At 44.0% G+C, this 22012-nt stretch overlaps 1 protein-coding gene across 1 annotated transcript in view; it reads left to right on the forward strand.

The window, feature by feature from the left end:
* RGS12 (regulator of G protein signaling 12) overlaps positions 1–22012 on the forward strand; it is a 331188-nt gene that overhangs the window by 164920 nt on the left and 144256 nt on the right. Inside the window, exon 5 of the mRNA XM_030191139.1 lies at positions 20537–20706. Coding sequence (XP_030046999.1) covers positions 20537–20706 — 170 coding nt within the window. The remainder of the gene's footprint in view (positions 1–20536; positions 20707–22012) is intronic.

Below are 22012 nucleotides of genomic sequence, written 5' to 3' on the forward strand. Positions count from 1 at the left end.
ACCCTGAATGGCATCCCACAGCTTCTCCAACGTTATTACAGATGGTTTTATTTGCCCTCGACTTCCCTTAGATGCAGCCTCCAAATCCATGGGCAATATAGAGCTACAGTGGGGGAAATAAGTATTTGATCCCTTGCTGATTTTGTAAGTTTGCCCACTGACAAAGACATGAGCAGCCCATAATTGAAGGGTAGGTTATTGGTAACAGTGAGAGATAGCACATCGCAAATTAAATCCGGAAAATCACATTGTGGAAAGTATATGAATTTATTTGCATTCTGCAGAGGGAAATAAATATTTAATCCCTCTGGCAAACAAGACCTAATACTTGGTGGCAAAACCCTTGTTGGCAAGCACAGCGGTCAGACGTCTTCTGTAGTTGATGATGAGGTTTGCACACATGTCAGGAGGAATTTTGGTCCACTCCTCTTTGCAGATCATCTCTAAATCATTAAGAGTTCTGGGCTGTCGCTTGGCAACTCGCAGCTTCAGCTCCCTCCATAAGTTTTCAATGGGATTAAGGTCTGGTGACTGGCTAGGCCACTCCATGACCCTAATGTGCTTCTTCCTGAGCCACTCCTTTGTTGCCTTGGCTGTATGTTTTTGGTCATTGTCGTGCTGGAAGACCCAGCCACGACCCATTTTTAAGGCCCTGGCGGAGGGAAGGAGGTTGTCACTCAGAATTGTACGGTACATGGCCCCATCCATTCTCCCATTGATGCGGTGAAGTAGTCCTGTGCCCTTAGCAGAGAAACACCCCCAAAACATAACATTTCCACCTCCATGCTTGACAGTGGGGACGGTGTTCTTTGGGTCATAGGCAGCATTTCTCTTCCTCCAAACACGGCGAGTTGAGTTCATGCCAAAGAGCTCAATTTTTGTCTCATCTGACCACAGCACCTTCTCCCAATCACTCTCGGCATCATCCAGGTGTTCACTGGCAAACTTCAGACGGGCCGTCACATGTGCCTTCCGGAGCAGGGGGACCTTGCGGGCACTGCAGGATTGCAATCCGTTATGTCGTAATGTGTTACCAATGGTTTTCGTGGTGACAGTGGTCCCAGCTGCCTTGAGATCATTGACAAGTTCCCCCCTTGTAGTTGTAGGCTGATTTCTAACCTTCCTCATGATCAAGGATACCCCACGAGGTGAGATTTTGCGTGGAGCCCCAGATCTTTGTCGATTGACAGTCATTTTGTACTTCTTCCATTTTCTTACTATGGCACCAACAGTTGTCTCCTTCTCGCCCAGCGTCTTACTGATGGTTTTGTAGCCCATTCCAGCCTTGTGCAGGTGTATGATCTTGTCCCTGACATCCTTAGACAGCTCCTTGCTCTTGGCCATTTTGTAGAGGTTAGAGTCTGACTGATTCACTGAGTCTGTGGACAGGTGTCTTTCATACAGGTGACCATTGCCGACAGCTGTCTGTCATGCAGGTAACGAGTTGATTTGGAGCATCTACCTGGTCTGTAGGGGCCAGATCTCTTACTGGTTGGTGGGGGATCAAATACTTATTTCCCTCTGCAGAATGCAAATAAATTCATATACTTTCCACAATGTGATTTTCCGGATTTAATTTGTGATGTGCTATCTCTCACTGTTACCAATAACCTACCCTTCAATTATGGGCTGCTCATGTCTTTGTCAGTGGGCAAACTTACAAAATCAGCAAGGGATCAAATACTTATTTCCCCCACTGTACCAGCTCTTATATTTCCATTTTTTTCCGATTCTGGGGTCGAGGTAGCGGCAAGGCCTCCTCCAGCCGCTCGAGAAATCACCACTTCAGAAGATGTCTCTGGCAGCGTCCCTGCTGATAACAAGCTACTTCCAGGTCAAGGGGGAGCTGTTGTCTGAGGCGGGCTTAACGAAGCCGCCTCTATGCTTTGGTCCGTCTGGCCAGAATCGGGTTCCGTCAACGTTGGCGTCTACGCTTTCAGCGCCTGGACTCCGAATTGTTCCAGCGTCTTTTGCTGAGAAGCCGGTTTTCAAATAAAGTAAATCTGCAGCCTTTATTTTCCCTTGGAATCCCAATTTTTACTCATTTGGTCCATCTGTTCAGGGTGTGCCACTTAGAATCATTCCGTGAAAGTTCTTGGGGTGACTTTTGAACTTTAACTTTAAGCTACACGTTTAAAACTTGTTAAAAATTACTTCTTTGTTCTTATACAGATTTGCTCAGTTCACTTTGTTTTTAGAGTTTCATTTCGCATGACAACTGATTCTTGCATCGATTATCTCTAGATTTGGATTTACTGTAATTCTCAGTAATATCATCTCTCAACTATGGAGACTGCAATTGGTTCAGAATATAGCCATTAAACTACTTTTTAATAAAATAAATTAAAGACTATATTACTCCACTTCTGCAAGCTGAATACTGGATGCCAATTTCCTACCAGTTACCATTTAAAATTTTGATCACCGCTCATCAGGTGTTCTGTTCAGGTCTTCCTTTGTTTCTTTCTAGTACTCTTGTTCCTTACTCTCCTTTACAAACCCTTATCTCAGCGTCACCTTTTGACTGTTCTTCTTAATAAGGCACATCTGGAAGGCATTAATAGCTTTTGTTTTAGTATTATCACTCCAACTCTTTGGAATGATATGCCTCTTTATATCAGATTTAAGCCCTCCTTGAAGAATTTTAAATCTTAGTTGAAAACATTTTTCTTTAATAAGGCTTTTTCCAGCTGGGTCTGTTTTTCTCCCTCTTTGGTTAGTTTGACTTCTGACTAACACAGATCGTGTGAGTCCACCTTTCACCATTCCTGTTCTGCAGCTTGTGGCTTCATGGTGCATGGTCTGTGTGCACTCCCTCCTTGGGTCTTCTTTGTGTTTATATGATTCATTGTTACTTAAACTGTTTGTATGCTTGTCCTGATTTTTCTTTCTGAATTTATCTCCTTGTTTATATGTAGATTTTTGTAGTGTTTCCCCCATTTTAAAAATTCTTTTATTGTAAACTGCAGGTAAAGTTGCACTGGGTTACTTGTCAAGTTCAGAATTCAATACAGAGTGCTGTTATTAATATTCAGAGTTCTAAACAGTAATGTCCCCACTGCAATATCAGAAAGTCTTCAAGTACACCAACCTTCCCATTCCTTATGGTTTGCTTCAAATAATTTATTAGATGTTCCATCATTTCATTGGGTCTGTTTAGATGAGTATAAATCTTCTGGGTTTTTTTTTCCAATGTTTGGCCATCGTATTTGAGATCAATAAAGTTTTTGAATGTGTTTAAAAAGAGGCTAAAAACTGTTTTATTTCGAAAGGCTGTCAATATGTTACATTCTCTGATGTAAGGAATATATTATAATTCATGAGGTACTGAATGTTATTTGATGATTTTAAAGGTATTTTAATTTAAAGGTTTTGATATAATCAAACTTTGAAGTGCTATATGTTTTCTGGTCAGACAGTCTTATTTGCTTGGGGAGTCTTTTACTAAACCGTGGTAGCGTTTTTAGCTTGCGGTAGAAATCAGCTGACATTAAGCTCCAAGACGCCCCTTATATTCCTATGGCGTCTCGGTGTCTACTGCTACCTGATTTCTACCCGAGCTAAAAATGCTACTGCGGCTTAGTAAAAGACCCCTTTGTTTTTTACATTGATTTTTATATGTGTTGTTTTTAATGTACTCCGCTCAGAGATGTAGATGGAGTGGATTATAAATATTCTAAATAAATAAATTTGCAGTGTATCAAATTGATATGAACTATAAGCTCTGTCAAGTCTTTATATGTTTTGAAAGGCTCTTTGTTTTGGAATTTGACATTTGTGTATAATTTTGAGAGTGATTTTTGGTTGTATGAATAACATTCATTGTGTGATATCTATTTACTAGCAAATGTTTTGCACTGTTGAAAGGTCTTGGAAGGATATTTCCCCTCTAATTTCCTTGCTGTGCCTTTAACTGTAAGAGGATGTTTGCTTCAGGATAGAGGTGACCAGTGTCGTCTACCGTGTTGTTAACCTCTGATTTGTCATACAGCTTGCTTCTTTGGCTGCTGAATCTAGTAGTGCTGTTCCATGGTGGATAGCACTATGGCTCTCCAGGGTCACAAGATGTGGGTGGTTAGAATGGTCAACAAGGGTTTTACTGGTCTTTCTATTGGAACTATATTATCTTTACTGAAAAAAATCTCCCATTTTAATATAATTTCTTAATGATGATTCGTTCTTACACACTTCCTCTGACTCACACGGATGATTCTTTTTTACACACTTCCTCTGACTCGCACGGATAATAAAGTAGTATGCTATACTGTTTGACTAATATAATAATTTGCTCCTCCAACATTCCAATGTGTGTCACTGGGATTGTAACCACCTGCTGATGTCACTCCTCCAACGTTCTCCGTCCCCATGGGACCCTGGAACTGGGAGGGAGGGATGGAGGGACAGAGGGAGGGGGACCCTGGAAATGGGAGGGAGGGGGGCACTGGAACTTGGAGGGGGGAGGGAGGGAGGGGGGCCTGGAACTCGGAGGGAGGTGGAGTGGACAGGGGAGAGATGCTGCACATGGATGGATGGAGGGGGCAGGGCACAGAGGACGTTGCCTGCATATGGATGAATGCAGGGGAGAGAGCATAATGCAGGGGAGGGAGGGGACCCTGAAACTCAGAGGGAGGCAGGGAGGGGACGACCCTGGAACTCAGAGGCAGGGAGGGAGAGGACGACCCTGGAACTCGGAGGGAGGGAGGGGGACAACAACCCTGGAACTGGGAGGGAGGGGGGGGGGCCCTGGCACACACTCTCATGCTCACACACATACACTCTCTCTCTCACAGACACACTCGCACCCAGTTTCACTCTCTCTCTGTCACACACACTCGCACCCAGTTTCACTCTCTCTCTCTGTCACACACACTCGCACATTCACTCTCTCTCTCTCACAGTCACTCTCACACACACTCTCTCAAACATACACACTCCAAGGAAAACCTTGCTAGCGCCCGTTTCATTCGTGTCAGAAACGGGCCTTTTTTTTTTTACTAGTTCTATATAATTTTGACTCCTCATGTTCTTTGTTAATGCCTAATGCGGTTTAGTAAAAGGGCAGCATAGATAGCAGGTTCCTTGAGGAATATCCATAACTTTATATGCAAATGTTCAAAGCAGACATGGGTAACCAATCCTAGCATTTCACTGCAGTCAAACCAAAAATCGAGTGAGATTTTTTTTTTTATTACATGAAAAGCATTTGAACGTTTAACAGTACAGCTATAAAAGAGCAGTTTAGAACCAGTTTTTTGTTTTGAAATACGATGTGAAATGTTTTTACTTCATGAAATCCTGGAAACTTTGGTTACTTGTGCACTGCTATTATAGCCATTCCACCATTGGGTAGAATTATTTGTTGTGTAGCTGTTGTGATCAGCCCTTAACTGTATAGGCCACAGCTAGCTGTGCTCCTCAGTGGCATAAATAATTCAGATTGTTTTATCAACCGCAAGCCTAAAGTTCTCCCTTTTAAAATATTTAGGTAGCATTTTATGAAGCTTTGTTAGGTACGCTATCAGTTTCCTCTGCTTGAGGCCATGGAAAAGAGAATTGGTTTGCTCCAGTCTGGCTAAAGTAGTTGAGGAAATAATTTGCTTTGACCTCGAAGAATTATAACATTGTAACAACAATGTCTGAAACTGTGGTGAGAAGCTTCGCCCAGTGTATGCTGGGAGAGGACAGCTGAGTTTGGTATGGATTCAAATGGATGGTTTTCAGTGAATGATTTGAAGCACTTGGTCAGATGGCATCATAGTGGCTCATATCAGCTTTATCCAGGTAACTTTATTTTGTTGCATAATCAAGTGCCTGCATCCTCAGCATAATAGCATGCTAATTAATGCTTTTCAAATTCTTGTTCAGGAATGAAGCTAACGTTTTTAGTGTTCAGCTAATATTGTTTTTTAATGGGTGTGAATTAACTCAAGACAGTTTCTGTTATATTTTCTGTAATATACAGCAACTATAATTTTCATCTTCATGAAATAATTTACTAAGTTATTTATGCTTTTTTTTTCTGAAGTGTGCTGGTTTGGTGAAAGTTGCCACATCTTAAAGCCTTTTAATTCTCTACAGAGTCCTTTTTCTAAAGTGCGCTAATGACTTAATGTGTGTTAAGCGCCATGCAGCCCATAGGTATATAATGGGCTGCATGGCATTTAGCGCAATTCTAAATCTATTAGTAAAAGGACCCCTTTGTTAATAGGAAAGCAAAGTAGATTTATTTGCAGCCATGATCAGCAAATGTAATGTTCACTGAAAAGGCAACATAAATCCACATATGCTAGAAATATGTTTTGTATTGTAGTGAAATGTTGGACTAGGTATGAAAATAACTTAAAACTTACAACTAGAGCTTTAAGGGGAACATAATTCAGATAGAAAAAGAAGGGTGATACCGGATAGCCGCAATATTGGACTACTACCATGGACCCTGATGAAGTTCACAAAACTTTGGCCATAGTTGGCCGTGGAGAGTTAAGAAGCGCTGGGCATCCATATAAGATGTTTCCATTTAATAAATTGAGATTGAAAGCTGTATAGCCTTTGGAGTTTTTTGTTTGCCAATGTTGACAGCAAGCACTCCTTGAGATTTAACGGCTAAGTGCCCATATACTAAAGGAGTCTGTTGAGGCTTTTTCCTCCATTTTTAAATGATCATTCTTAGATGGTCATTTTTTGGATAGTTAGTTAAGTAATGTGCTGCTGTAACATATGTGAAAAGAGGAGGTGTTTTTCTATAAAAATAAATAAGTCACCCTATTACTTGTTTATAAAAAAAAAAAATGATCCAAATATATCAACTGGTTTAAAAAGAAAACCTGCCAACCAAATGTGTGAAGAGGTTTGTAATTTGTAATGGTGTATGTTTTTCTTCAGTGGATTTTTGTAGGTTTAGAGACTCCTGAATATTATGTATTCCTAGTTAGAACACAGAAACATAAACAGTAAAGAACAGAAAAGGGGGATATGTATTTTTCGCTTTTTTTTTTTTTTTTTTTTAATCTGAAAGGGCCATGTATAAGCTTCCTGCGGCTTCTGGGCACGTTCATTTTGTACTGCAGCAGTAAAGCTGTAATGGCTGGCTTGACATAATACTACTTCTGCCAAGAAACAAACGCTTTCTGTGGTCAGGAGAGCCCTGACCTGGTTAGAGATCTTATACTCACTGTTTTACTAGCAGACACTTTTGCCAGGCTTGGAAATAAACCATATTCAACAGTGAATGGGAGAGATGTCCTTAATTTTCAGTGTTTATATAAAAAATGACCAATTAATTAAGGATGGAAGATAGAATTTTCTTTTTAATTTAAAGGTAGGGGCCTTTGAATTCTGACCGATAGCTACAGAGCCACCTAGTTGCAGCATAACATTATTTCATCAGCGGCTAAGTTACCAGTTGAGGAATTTTGAAACATCACCCAGTTGGTGACTTTGTGTTGGTTCCAATCTCTGGTTTCTATTTTCCTCGTCTTCTCTTAACTCTTTTTCCAGGATTTCCTGTTTGTCATTTTTCTCGCTTCCGTTTCCTTTCAGCTTTCTTCAATTTATTTTTTGCCTCTGTCCACATTTAATTCTCTCTTACTATCTCCTATCTTCAGTTTCCCTCTTTTGACTGTGTCTATCTACAGCTTGCCCCTGTCTCCTCACCACTTCCATCCAGCATTGTCTTCTTCCTTTCAGCATCTCCACCTCTCTGTCTCCCCATCTTTCTATCCAGCTTTCTTCTATGTATCATTTTGCCCCCCCCCCCCCCCCCTTCTGTCCTGCATCTGCTTTTGCTTCTCCCAATGAGCAGCAGCAGGGACAAAGCAAGGAGAAGCAGGCCCAGGCCATAGTGCTGCGGTGGGTCCTGAGCCAGGGACTGGCAGAGCTGACATCGTGTGCCTGAGCACTGCAGACCTGTGCCTGCTACTCCTTGTTTTGCCTTGCTGCTCATAGGGAGAAGCAGCAGCAGCCATGGGAGAGAGGCAGAAGATGGGGGAATGAGCAGGCAAGTAAAAAAGGTGCTGGTACACTGTACCAGCATGTACTGGCACAAAGCCCTGGAGGTATTTCTCAGTTTTACATAATCTTCTGTTACAAATGCATCTGCTCTGCAGCTCCTCATTATCTGGCTCTCTACACCCTTCCTTGTGAATTCATTTGGCAAGTTGCTTACTGTGCCCTAATCCATTGGCAACTCCGATTATGCGCTTTCATTTTGCTGCCCCCAATGACTGAAACAGACTTTCTGGTGTGTCATGCTCCCTCTTTAGCCATGTTCAAATCGAATCTAAAAATTCACCTGTTTGAGGCTGCTTTTAAATCATAACCTATTCTCGATAATAAAAATGTTACCGTAGACTTATTTATCATGGCTAAATTGTAAACTCTGTGGAGTGGGGACATCCCTTGTATGTAAATATACAGCGCTGTATATGTTTAGTAGCACTTTATTTATTTTATTTATTTATTGCATTTGTATCCCACATTTTCCCACCTATTTGCAGGCTCAATGTGGCTTACAGAGTTTTGTTATGACATAGTCATTCCAGGATTTTAGGTACAATTGGTAATGTGCAAAGATTAGGTAAGGGAAGAGAGAGGGAAGGTGTTAGGCAGGTTAGAAGGTGGTTTTTAATAACTGGATGGGTTGGTGAGGTAGTTTTGTACGGTTATTGGTTATCTTTGTAGGCCTTGTTGAAGAGATATGTCTTTAGAGATTTGCGAAAGTTAGTTATTTCGTAGATAGTTTTCAGGGCTGTAGGTAATGCATTCCACAACTGCGTGCCCATGTAAGAGAAGGTGGAAGCGTGTATCAGCTTGTATTTCAGTGCTTTACAGCTGGGGAAGTGCAGATTGAGAAATTTGCGGGCTGGTCTTATGGCATTTCTGGGAGGCAGGTCCACGAGGTTTGATAAGTAGTAGAAAATGTATGTTTTTAATTTATTTGTATGACCCCTTTTACCTTAGCAATACTGTGAGAAGACTCTTATGTAACATGTTAAAAAGTTCTCTGTCAGCAAACTGGATGAATCTGTAGCTTTCACAGAACTCAGAAAAAAACAAAACAAAACAGGGTTTGTCTGAGCAGCCATGACCTCATGAGTCCCTTGAGTGAAGTCTAATTTTATTCAAGCTATCACATTGAAGCAGTTTTTTGGCTCTCAACATATTTGTGTGTCTTGCTGTTAAAAGTTTTTCCCCCCCATCTATCTGCTTTGCTTTACTTCAGATCTCCTTAGCCTTCCCCCCCCCCCCCCCCAAAAAAAAAAAGGTTTAAAAAAGTGTTGCTTGTCTGTCTATCAAAATTGAGTTTAATCTAGCAAACAGCCGTTGGGGTGAGGATGCTGACTTGGCTTAAGGAAACTGGTCTACTTGAGACATTCATGGTACATTACCAGATATTCCCAGCACAAGGGGGAACCTTTAAGGAAACAAGGTCAAAGGTTGACTTGATAACCCTTCTCTCTACACCCTTAAAACTTTTATCACTGGCCAGTGGGAAATAGTCCATTTCATTAAGGAACCATACATTCCTATTTAGGAGACAATTGTATGGTATCTTATGCATAAGCAGCAGCAACCTCTTTGGCCTCATCAGAGATAGAGAGAAGACAGCTCAAGGCTCAGACAGCCTAGGACAACGCTTTCTTTAAGTCACGCAGCATAAAGGGTGTTTCACCATCCCTTCCAATGGAAGCAGAGGCATGGGGGGGGGGGGGGGGGTGGCACAAGGGGAGCGGCACTCCCCCAAACAGATTTCAAATTAAAAAGGGTGCCTGCCTGTCTTGCTGCTGGGCCCACTCTCCTCACAGGTCTCTTCCCCTACTCTTCCGATCATCAGCACTTTTCTAGCAGGCGGCAGCGCTATCAGCTGTAAAAGCAAAGTGAGTGCACGTGGGACCATTTTCCTGCTCTGCTGGTCATGCCCTCTCTGATGTAAACTTTCTGCATTGGTTGGTGTGTGATCAGCAGAGCAGAAGTGGCACACACAGAAAAATGGTCCCGCATGCTTTCGCTTTGTTTTTGGAGCTGATAGCGCTGCTGCCTGCTGACAAACTTGAGAAATACTTGTAAGAAGATGATCGAAAGAGATAAAGGGGGTGATGCTGGATGAGGCAGGTAGGATAAGAGAAATTGAGAGATGAGGTCATGCTTGATTGGGGGTAGAAAGAGAGAGACAGTGATTATGAATGGGGGGGGAGAGAGACAGCATGATGCTGGATGAGTTAGCATAGAGAGAGCGGGAGATAGGGTGATGCTGGATGGGGGTGAGATATAGAGTGATCTGGCGTAAGAACAGAGATGGGGGAGATGCTGGATTGGGGGTGAAAAAGAGGGTGATGCTGGATGGGGGAAGAGAGAGAGAGGTGGATGAGAAGAGAGATAGATGGGATGATGCTGGATTAGGTTGTGGAAGAGAGGGAGAATGGTATGGGATTTGCGTTGCAAGACGTATGAGGAGAGACTTGTTGACCTGAACATGTATACCCTGGAGGAAAGGAGAAACGGGAGATATGATACAGACGTTCAAATATTTGAAAGGTATTAATCCGCAAACGAACCTTTTCCGTAGATGGGAAGGCGGTAGAACTAGAGGACATGAAATGAGATTGAAGGGGGGCAGACTCAAGAAAAATATCAGGAAGTATTTTTTCACGGAGAGAGTGGTGGATGCTTGGAATGCCCTCCCGCGGGAGGTGGTGGAGAGGAAAACGGTAACGGAATTAAAACATGCATGGGATAAACATAAAGGAATCCTGCTCAGAAGGAAGGGATCCCCAGAAGCTTAGCTGGTGGTGGGAGGCAGGGCTGGTGGTTGGGAGGTGGGGATAGTGCTGGGCAGACTTTATACGGTCTGTGCCACAGCCGGTGGTGGGAGGCGGGGATAGTGCTGGGCAGACTTATACGGTCTGTGCCCTGAAAAAGACAGGTACAAATCAAGGTAAGGTATGCACAAAAAATAGCACATGTGAGTTTATCTTGTTGGGCAGACTGGATGGACCGTGCAGGTCTTTTTCTGCCGTCATCTACTATGTTGCTATGTTTCATAGCTATACATGAAAGCTCTATATATCATAATATCCCCTCAAAGGAGTGGTAGAGTCCAAAGTTAATCTGACTTTTGCAGACTCTTATGAGAAGAGTGAGACTATCCAGAGGAGAGAATAGTATCTGCCTCCTTGACAGACTTGGATAACATAGTGGTTACAAACAGGAATAAAACACTGGTGGAGAGTGTGCAAGGGCCAATAGCCTTGGAGATTCCAAAATATATGGGTGGAGATCAGATGGCACTTGGGGGGGGGGGGGGGAGATGATTAAGTGTGAAAGTTATCAGGTGATCAGAGAGGGGAAGAACCGAGGTGCAGAAATTGGAGAGTGAGCAGTTGGACAAGAAGACAAAATTAAGATAGTAGCCATTCTAGTGAGTAGGGGTAGTGGAGCAGAGCTGAAATTGAAAGAGCATATTAAAACAAGAAACTGAGAGGCATAAAGGTCAGATGGGTCATTAGTATGAGTGTTAAAATCCCCAAGAATGAGGGAAGGAATATGCAGATGGGCTGCAAGACCTCCACAATATCTGGTAGGCAACCGGTGGTGGCACTGGGTATATAGAGCGGAGTCCCTGTGTGGATCAGGGTGGACCTGGAAATCACCCCAGAGAATGCTGGGAGGAATATATAGATGGGCTGCAAGACCTCCAAAGCGTCTGATAGGCAGCCATTGGGAGCTCTGGCCACCTAGAGTAGAGGCCCTGACTGGGTTTGGGTGGACATGGGAGTCACCCTGGAGAATGCAGGGAGGAATAAACAGATGGGCTATAAAACTTCCATAGCACCTCCAGTGTGTTATAATTATAATGTGTTATTTCACCAATGTATCTATTACTCGTAAAGCCTATTTGATTAAGATGGATCAGAATATGTAATAATGAAAAACCATAGTGCCTCATGGCCAGCTAGCTCCATCTGCCTCTTCAATATTCTCTATCTCCCCAGCAGGGTGGTTGCAGCTTGTTTAAGCTCCTTCAGAAAATCTGCCTGGGGTGGCTCCTGTGCTTTTGCCAGTTGTAGCAGGGGTGTTGTGGCTGATGGTGCCCACTTTAAAGGCAAATAGGCAAGCCCTGTCCCTGTCTTTGCCCACGCTGTGGATGCAGGCACTTAGGTTCACCCTTTCCCTGCCTTTCCCATGCTACTGATCCTCCGGAGTTGGAAATTTGCCTCTTTCACTGTTGCCTCAAACTTTCCTCACAGCATTAAAAAAAAAAAAAAAAAGTTGCGTTGTGCTTTGGCACTGCGATCCCAGAAAAGAGGTTTTCTTCTGATTGTGCAGCGTGACCGGAGCTCGGAGACTCGGTCTGGTGAGGTAAGAGCATTTTGCAGCTCCTCTGCATTCGGGATTATTTTGGTGCGAATCCGCCATTTTGAATTTCTGCCGCTTTCGACGATGGCTGCTGAGAAAGTAAAGCTCTGTTCCGTTTGTGGCAAGTGCAAATCTGCAGCGGGGCTCTGTAAGGCGTGTTTTTCAGACGGTAGAGCCGGCCCGAGCATGGCGAGCGATGTTCCTTCCCGCTCTGTGAAGCTGGCAGCGGGCGCCATTTTGAAATAGCATGGCGCGACCCCCGCTGAGGCGGAGTGGTTTGAGCCTGGAGGGGCGCCTCGTGTAGAGGCTGATAAAAGAGCTGTTTCCCCCGGACTGGAACCGGGAGGCCAGGGTGAGCCATTTTCCCCTGAATTTGTTTTATTGCTGCATAATGCATAAATGTTAAAAAGAGCTCTTCCGCAGGGGTCCTCTGCGGCCCTGCTTTCTGTATCCCCTCCAGTGGAGTCTGGCCTTGGATTACCGTCAGGCGCGTTTTCCCCTGATAGATGGCCGCAAGACAAGCACAGAAGGGTGGATTCCCCTTCAGAGAGTGGCGCACCCCCTTTTTCCCCCCCATGGTCGGGATGTGAGGACTCTGAGGGGTCTGGCAGGCCTTCGTGGTCTGGAGAGCCAGAAGAAGGTGCAGGATTGCCACTGGATCCAGATGATCCTTCCGTGGTGAGGATTTTCCACCGCGATGAGCTGCCAGCGCTTATTACTGATGCCTTGCAGGTCCTCTCTATAGAAGACCCTGGGAGTACTGAGACCTCCTCCGGTAATCCGAGGATGGTAAGTACTAAGAAGCCTGCTCGAGCCTTTCCTTTGCATGACTCCATCCAAGAGCTTTTCACGGCTCAGTGGGCTGACCCTGAGGGGCCTTTGAAAGTCGCCAGGGCTATGGGGCAATTATACCCTCTAAGTGAGGAGCATTTGGCGCGCCTAGCAGTGCCTAAAGTGCATGCCCTAGTCACGACTGTGACAAAGAAAACTACCCTCCCAATGGAAGGAGGAGTTGCCCTGAAGGACATGTAGGACCGTCGCCTGGAGGCAGCTATGAAACGGTCCTTTGAAATTTCAGGCCTATCCTTACGGGCGTCTGCATGCAGCTGCTACGCTGCCCGAGCCTGCATCGCTTGGTTACAACAGGCAGCGGAACAGCCCGGAGATGGAGCGGAGCCCCTTACGGAGGTGGCACCGCGGATGGAGTCAGCCTTGCCATTTTTGGCTGAAGCCCTTTATGATCTGGTCAGAGCTTCGGCTAAACAGATGGCTGTAGCGGTGGCGGCTTGCCGTCTTCTGTGGGTACGGTGTTGGGCAGCTGGCATTGGGTAGCTGACATGGCCTCTAAGCAAAGGTTGGTGAAGTTGCCCTGTCAAGGCCTTCTCCTGTTTGGTGAGGAGTTGGAGAAAATTGTGAAAGGCCTGGGGGATGCCAAACCCCAGCGCTTACCCGAGAATAGGCCGCGGCCTTCTTCCAAGGGTCAGGCGGTGCCCTCCTCTTACAGACCTCGCTTCCGTGACGCTAGAAGGTACCGCCCGGGGCGTTCTGCTGGGTTCACTTCGCGTGCCCGTTTTCAGCAGAGGAGCTCCTTTCGCTCGGACAAACGTTCCGCAACAGCAGGCTCAAGACCTGGAGTTCAAGGGCGACCCTCTCAATGATGGTGCGCTGGCCCCCTCCTCGATTCCTATGATAGGAGGACGACTTTCCCTCTTTCTCGAGGAGTGGGCCAAGATTACCTCAGATCAGTGGGTCTTGGACCTGATCAGAGAAGGCTACAGAATAGAATTCAATGCCCCGATAAGAGACGTGTTTGTGGAGTCCCAAAGAGGTTCTGCCGCCAAACGGGCGACTGTAGAGGAGACCTTGCAAGGCTTGATTCACATTGGAGCGGTTTCCCTCGTGCCTCCCGCCAAATGTGGCTCTGGCCGTTACTCCATTTACTTCGTGGTGCCACGAAAAGGAGGGTCTTTTCGGCCTATCCTAGACTTAAAAGAAGTGAACAAGTCTCTGAACGTGCAGCATTTTCACATGGAAACCCTGCACTCTGTCATAGCGGCGGTACAACCAGGAGAGTTTCTCACGTCTCTGGACCTGAAAGAAGCTTACTTGCACATACCAATTTGGCCCCCGCACTAGAGGTTTCTGCGTTTTGCGGTGATGGGAAAACATTTCCAGTTTCGGGCCTTGCCTTTTGGCCTCGCCACAGCTCCCCGAACCTTTTCCAAGGTAATGGTGGTAGTAGCTGCTTTTCTGAGGTGAGAGGGTATCCGGGTTCACTCGTACCTAGATGACTGGCTCATCAGAGCAGACTCTGCAGAAGAGAGTCATCAGGTTACAGCCAGAGTGGTCTCAGTACTGCAATCTCTGCGCTGGGTCCTCAATATAGCCAAAAGTCACCTGACCCCCTCTCAATTTCTAGAATATTTGGGGGTCTGGTTCGACACAGCCTCGGGGATGGTCTTCCTACCTGAGCAAAGACGGTGCAAGCTTCAGATCCGTCTGCTCCTGAGGATGCCTCGCCCGCGAGCTTGGGACATTGTCCAGCTGTTGGGGTCGATGACTGCCACTTTGGAAGTGGTGCTATGGGTGAGAGCGCACCTGAGACCTCTGCAGTGTTCCCTGCTTCAACGATGGTCTCCAATATCTCAGGATTATCAATGCAGACTCACGTGGCTCCCTGCGGCCCGGCTCAGTATGGAGTGGTGGCTCTCAGACAGCATGCTATGGAGAGGAATGTCTCTAGCACTCCCCGATTGGTGCCTGGTGGTAACAAATGCCAGCCTGAAGGGCTGGGGTGCACATTGCCGGGGAAGGCATGCCCAGGGACTTTGGACACCCGAGGAGTTGGAGTGGTCCATCAGTCGCTTGGAGTTGAAAGCGATTTTCCAGGCGCTTCTGGCCTTTCAATTGACCCTGGAAGGATTGGCTGTCAGAGTTCTGTCGGACAACACAACAGCAGTGGCCTACATAATTCACCAAGGAGGCACTCAGTACATAGCACTAGCAGCGCAGGCCGTGCAGATTTGCCACTGGGCTGAGCTTCATCTGCAGTTTCTGTCAGCAGCTCATATTGCAGGTCAGAGCAACGTGCAAGCCGATTATCTGAGCAGGAATCAGATCGACCCAGCGGAGTGGGAACTTGCAGACAAAGTATTCCTGCAGATATGTGCCAAATGGAGAAAGCCCGTAATGGATCTTATGGCGTCAAGCACAAATGCCAAAGTCCCGTGCTTCTACAGCAGACAGAGAGATCCTCGCTCGGCAAGGTTGGATGCCTTGGTTCAACCCTGGCCTCAGGGCCGTATGTGTTCCCTTCGTGGCCCTTGATAGGGCGAGTACTCCTGCGGATTCGGCTCCACCAAGGAGAGGTGGTTCTCATTGCCCCGGATTGGCCCAGGAGGCCGTAGTATGCGGACCTCTGGTGGATGCTGGTAGAGGATCCCCTGCCGTTACCTCTGGTACTGAACCTGTTGTTACAGGGCCCGGTGACCATGGAGGATGCCTGCCGCTTTGGTCTTACGGCATGGCTATTGAGAGGGCGCAATTGAGAGACAAGGGCTATTCCAGTAAAGTCATTTCCACTCTCCTACAGGCCCGCAAGCGTTCCACTTCTGTAGCTTATGCCAGGATTTGGCGCCAATTTGAGGCTTGGTGTGCTTCTAAAGCAATTACACCCATACGGGCTTCTTTCTCGCCGATACTTGACTTTTTGCAGGATGGTTTACAAAAAGGCTTGGCCTATAATTCCCTGCGTGTTCAAGTGGCAGCCTTAGCATGTTTTCGAGGGAAGGTCGCTGGCCTCTCTCTGGCTGCTTGCCCGGATGTGACATGGTTTCTTAGAGGGGTGCTTCGGCTCCATCCTCCCATGCGGGCTCCGTGTCCGGCCTGGAACCTGGGGTTAGTTTTAAAGGCCCTTCAGTGTTCACCCTTCGAGCCGCATAGGTGAGCTTCGGAGAAGGATGTGACCTTAAAGACAGTCTTTTTGGTGGCTGTGACATCGGCGAGACGGGTATCTGAGCTCCAGGCGCTGTCCTGTCGAGACCCATTTCTGTAATTCTCGGAGTCCGGAGTAGTGGTACGTACGTTGCCTTCCTTCATTCCTAAGGTGATTTCAGCGTTTCACCTAAACCAGCCTATTTTCCTGCCCTCCTTTTCTAAAGAGGAGTTTACGGAAACGTATGGGCAGTTGCACTTTCTGGATTTGCGAAGGGCTCTGTTGCAATATCTGCGCATGTCAAATGCCTTCAGGACCTCTGACCATCTTTTTGTTCTTTTGTCAGGTTCGCGCAGAGGGTCTCCAGCGTCTAAGGCCACTATAGCCCGTTGGCTCAAAGAAGCTATCTTTTCAGCATATCTGCTATCTGGCCGGCCTCCGCCTGAAGCCTTTAAGGCACATTCCACAAGAGCGATTTGCTCTTCTTGGGCTGAAACTGGAGCACTCTCTCTTCAAGAGATATGTAGTGCAGCTACTTGGGCTTCTAAGCTCTCGTTTGCCCGACATTACAGGCTGGATGTGGCTGCCAGGAGAGATGCACATTTTGGAGCACAAGTGCTGGCGCATGGTGTGGCTTGTTCCCACCCTATCTAGGGATTGCTTTGATACATCCCACTCGTAATGGATTCATCTGCTTGATGACAAGGAAGGGGAAATTAGGTTCTTACCTTGGTAATTTTCTTTCCTTTAGTCATAGCAGATGAATCCATGAGCCCTCCCTCAGTGGTTCATTATGTGATTTATGTTACTTTTATGCAGTTTTTCCTGTAGATATGTTCCCTCATTGGGAGAAGTTGGAAAACAGTCTTCAGGATTTCTGTTCTGTTACAGGAGGATGAGTTCATTCCCTCCTTTGAATTATAGCTCCAGTTTTGGGGCATTCATCCGCTATGAGGAAAGTTCATGTTAGTATGCTTTGCGGTGTAACACTGCTCTGGAAGCTTCAAATACTGAAGAGGCAGATGGAGCTAGCTGGCCATGAGGCACTATGGTTTTCCAGTGCTCTCTATCTCCCCCTGCTGGTTGATGGACACAACCCACTCGTAATGGATTAATCTGCTATGACTAAAGGATAGAAAATTACCAAGGTAAGAACCTAATTTTCCCTTTTTCCTTGCTGGCCTTATGCAACATCCTGCCAATTGCTCTTTGGAAGGAATCTTCCTACAAAATGTTCAAAACGGACCTCAAAACTCAATTTTTTACTTTAGCTTTTAACCCATCAGCTACATATAGACTCTTGGCCTAGTTGTGACAGGAGGCAGCCATAGTTCCTCTTAACCTGGTTTCCCCCAGTGCTCTCCACTTTCGTCACTATTTAAGATATATATATGTTCAGTTTTTGTATTGGTTTTTCTTCTATGAGTGTTAAGTTCTCCTCTTACGCATTCAATATGTTTTTGCTTATTTTGATTGAGGATGACATATTTTCTACTTTATTTTGTATTTTTTATTGTATACAAAGTATTGAAAAACAGCATGCTGCGCATAGTTTCAAATAGAATAGATAAAACCAAGCTTTTGTGGCTATATCGTACCGGGTCCTTAATTCCTACAGAGTTATTATTACCTGATGGTTTAACTTTGAAGGTTGAAAAGGTTTCAGAGATTCATAGAATTTATTTAGACACCTCTTTATCATTGGTACCTCAGGTAAAAGAAGTAAATTCTTTTATTTATTTATTTTAATTACATCAACTGAATGTTAATGCATTGTTTACTGAAAAATATTTAGCTATTTTGGTTCAATCTACAATTTTATCTTATTTAGATTACTTTATATAGCCTTTTATCTGCTTCCTCTATTGCCAGATTACAGATTGCAAAACACAGCAGCAAATCTAATATTTGGCAAAATATGGTTTGACCATGCCACACCGTGTCTGATAGGACTGCATTGACTTCCTATAAAAGCCCGAGTTTCTTTTAAGTTGGCTTTTTGGGTTTACAAGATATTTGAAGGCTCTTGCCCTGATTATCTAGCAAGTCTATTTTCCATTATCACCTACCACCTTTCGGCGTCTTTATTTTCCATCGCTTTGTGGAGTTAAATATAAAAGCTCTTTGCAGTCAACTTTTATATAATTTTGGGGTTCTATACTTATTAAACTTAGAACAATGTCTTTTTCAGAAATCATATGTTTAACTAGTGTATTTTCTTTTTGTTGTTTGTAACCCGCTTTAATTAGTTTACTGGGAGTTGGCAGTCTATATTGTAACCTACAGTTATCTCTGACTCTATCTTTCCTTTGTTTAATAGAGTTCTTATTTTCTTTGTATTATGTTCATATTATACACCTAATGTTAAACTACTTTGGTGTATCCATATGAAAGGCAGTATAGAAAGTCTCAATAAACATAAACACCCTCCTTTTTGATAAGAACATAAGAGTAGCCATACTGGGTCTAGCCCAGTATCCTGTTTTCCAAACAGTGGCCAAGCCAGGTCAGAAGTACCTGACAGAAACCCAAATCGTGGCAACACTCCATGCTACAAATCCCAGAGCAAGCAGTTGCTTCCCATGTCTGTCTCAATAGCGGACTATGGACTTTTCCTCCAGGAATTTGTCCAAACCTTTTTTTAAACCCAGATACGCCAACCACTGTACCACCACCTCTGGCAAAGAGTTCCAGAGCTTTACTATTCGATGAGTGAAAAATATTTCCTTCTATTTGTTTTAACGTATTTCCATGTAACTTCCTCGAGTGTCCCCTAGTCTTTGTACTTTTGGCACGAGTAAAAAAAAAATCGATTTACTTCTACACCACTCAGGATTTTGTAGACCTCAATCATATCTCCTGTCTCTTTTCCAAGCTGAAGAGCCGTAACCTCTTTAGCCTTTCCTCATACAAGAGGAGTTCCATTCCCTTTATCATTTTGGTCGCTGTTCTTTGAACCTTTTCTAATTCCAGTCTTAGAAGTAGTTTAATATTTTTGTTTAATGTTTAATTAAAACTTTTTATACCACCTAATCTATTACAGTATAGGTCTAGGCAGTTTCCACTACTAAAACAATAACAGTCGATCATTGTTAGTTGGTTGTGCCATATTCATACTTAAATGTGCCTAGATTGTACCTGCAGAGGTTAATATTACTCAGCTAGCATCATCTTGATTCATTCAACATATAATAGTTGTAGGGCTTTTCAGAAACTTCAAATCTCTTTTAGGTGCAAAATATCAGGAAAAAAACATCATAATTATTGCTGTATTACCCAAATATTCAAGAATGTTTTGGTATTAACTGCTTCATTTATAGAACCTGCTAACTGAAAAAGACCTGTCGAGCCCAATATATTTGCTCTGACCATTGCATCAGTATCTGGAAGTGCTGGGGCAGTCCATGGGCGGAGCTGGGAAGAAGCAGGCACTTATCTAGATCACCACTATCTGGATAAGTATCCACATAACTTAGGACAGAAAAAACCTTTTTGTAAGTGTATGTGGATTGGCTATTCAGTTAGTGGCTGAACGTTGCCATTATCTAAATAGCTGCAATTCTGACCACAAACTGATATTCAGTGGCAGTTACTATTCGGACACTTGCTGAATACCCAGAGGTTTTTTTTGTTTTGTTTTTTTACTTGTGTTGGCAAATCTTACCACTGCATGTTCAATATATCCCCCAGGAGACTAACAAAGCAATATTCTGAAAGAATGGGATAGCAGAAAAACTAGGGCCAGTTCAACAGGCCTGTAGTTAGTGCTGTGAGCTGCCAAGCATGAGATCTTCATCTTAGTTTAATTTTGCTTATAGTTCTGCCTGAGGCTAAGAGTGCTGAAGTTACCCTGTTCTTTCTACCATAGGATTATTAATGATTCATAAGCATTTAGAAATGACACTGATAGAGTCTGCATCCTGCTCTCTGGTTACTAGCCTGATGTTTTGAAGGGGTTACTGGAGAAAACCCCCCTGTTTACTAAGCCACGCCAAATGAATGGGCTGTGTCGACATTACCACACCGACAGCAACTAGCGCGGCTTAGTAAACAGGTTTCTTAGGATCTTGCATGGGGCCTTGTTTAATAGATTGTCATGCACTTCCTTGTGTGAATTTCTTAAAAAAAGTGGCAAATAATTCCTAATAAAGAAATAAATAAAGTAGAAATCAAAGGAGAGTACAAAAGACAGCAGCTTACAGAGACCATAATAACTAACCCTGTTCTATGTGTGTGTTTATTCAACAGAGCTAAATAATGCAGATTTGAAAGGCTTTGTGAGTGACAACAGCCTCAGCAGCAATGCCAGCCTTCCTAGTGTGCAGAGTTGCAGGAGGCTTCGAGAACGAAAAGTAGCAAGCTGGGCAGTATCTTTTGAGCGGCTTCTTCAGGATCCTGTTGGCGTTAGATATTTCTCTGTAAGTAATTTTTGACTGTACCCATACCTGGGAAGCATTTCTTTTTCTTTTTTTTTTTTTGGCACTGATGTTGGTGAAAGTATTGTCTTAAACTTTAATCTCAGAATAAAGTTTCCTGAATCTTGGCAACCACACATTTTAAGAAATTAGATATTATATAATCCTTTATTGTTGCTAATTAAGGTTTTTTTTACTAAGCTACATTAGGCACCAGGGTTAACACAGCCAAAAATGGAGTACCGCTGACTCAGGTGTTCTGCGGTAACTCTAAAATCTGCGTATGCTAAAAAATGTTTCTAAAATTTTTCTGGGGAGGTATCAGGGCGGAGAGTGGACATTCCTGCACTAACCAGTTATTGCATGGTAATGTAGATGCACTAACTGGTTAGCACACGGATAACGAAGGAGCCATTATCACCTACAAGATGTGTTTTACTGTGGCCATAAAAATGGCTGTTTTCGATTTTATTTATTTTTTGCATTAATGGTCATTCGCCAGTGTTGCCATTGAAGCATGGTTATTTTAAAAAATTGGCTCGTGAACATTTATTTATTTATTGCATTTGTATCCCACATTTTCCCACCTCTTTGCAGGCTCAATGTGGCTTACAATACATCATGAATAGTGGAGATATATAAGAAATAAACATTTAGTATTATAGTAACATGATAATGATAGAGCATGAATTAATATAACAAGCAAATGGTAAAGACTATATTAGGTATGTGTGAAAGAGTTCATATTTGTTGGACTTCGTGGTATATCTTGTTAAAGATATTCAATAAGGGCTCACATGGTATCTCTGCAGTAACTAGTTAGCATGTGACAATGTGAATGCAATAACTGTTTATCCAGGAATGCCCACTTTCTGCCCATGACTCCCCCTCAAAAAAAAATTAGAAAACATTTTAGTGTATGGTTAGCATGTGCAGACATGGCATATATCAATCAATCAGCTCTTCCAGGATTTTCCACCTTTACGTAACTGCCAAGCTTGGAAAGATGAGGGCCTTATAGTACCTTGTTCAACTTGATACAGGTTTAAGCTATTATCCTCTCACTCTGATTCCTGTCTAGAATCACTGACCTTTCGTCTCCAGATTACACCTGCTATAGACTTCTATCTGCTATATCACCCTCTTCCCCCTTGTGCTCATTCCTTTCGGCTTCTACAAAATATGCTTACTGACCACTGCTTACATGGCTGCAACCCTGCTATCCTAGGAGATTGGCTAGATCCATGTCAATCTGGATTCAGACCCAATTATGGAGCAGAAATGGTCCACGTAACCCTACTAGATGATC

Source organism: Microcaecilia unicolor, chromosome 2, assembly GCF_901765095.1.
Source record: "Microcaecilia unicolor chromosome 2, aMicUni1.1, whole genome shotgun sequence".
NCBI lineage: Eukaryota > Metazoa > Chordata > Amphibia > Gymnophiona > Siphonopidae > Microcaecilia > Microcaecilia unicolor.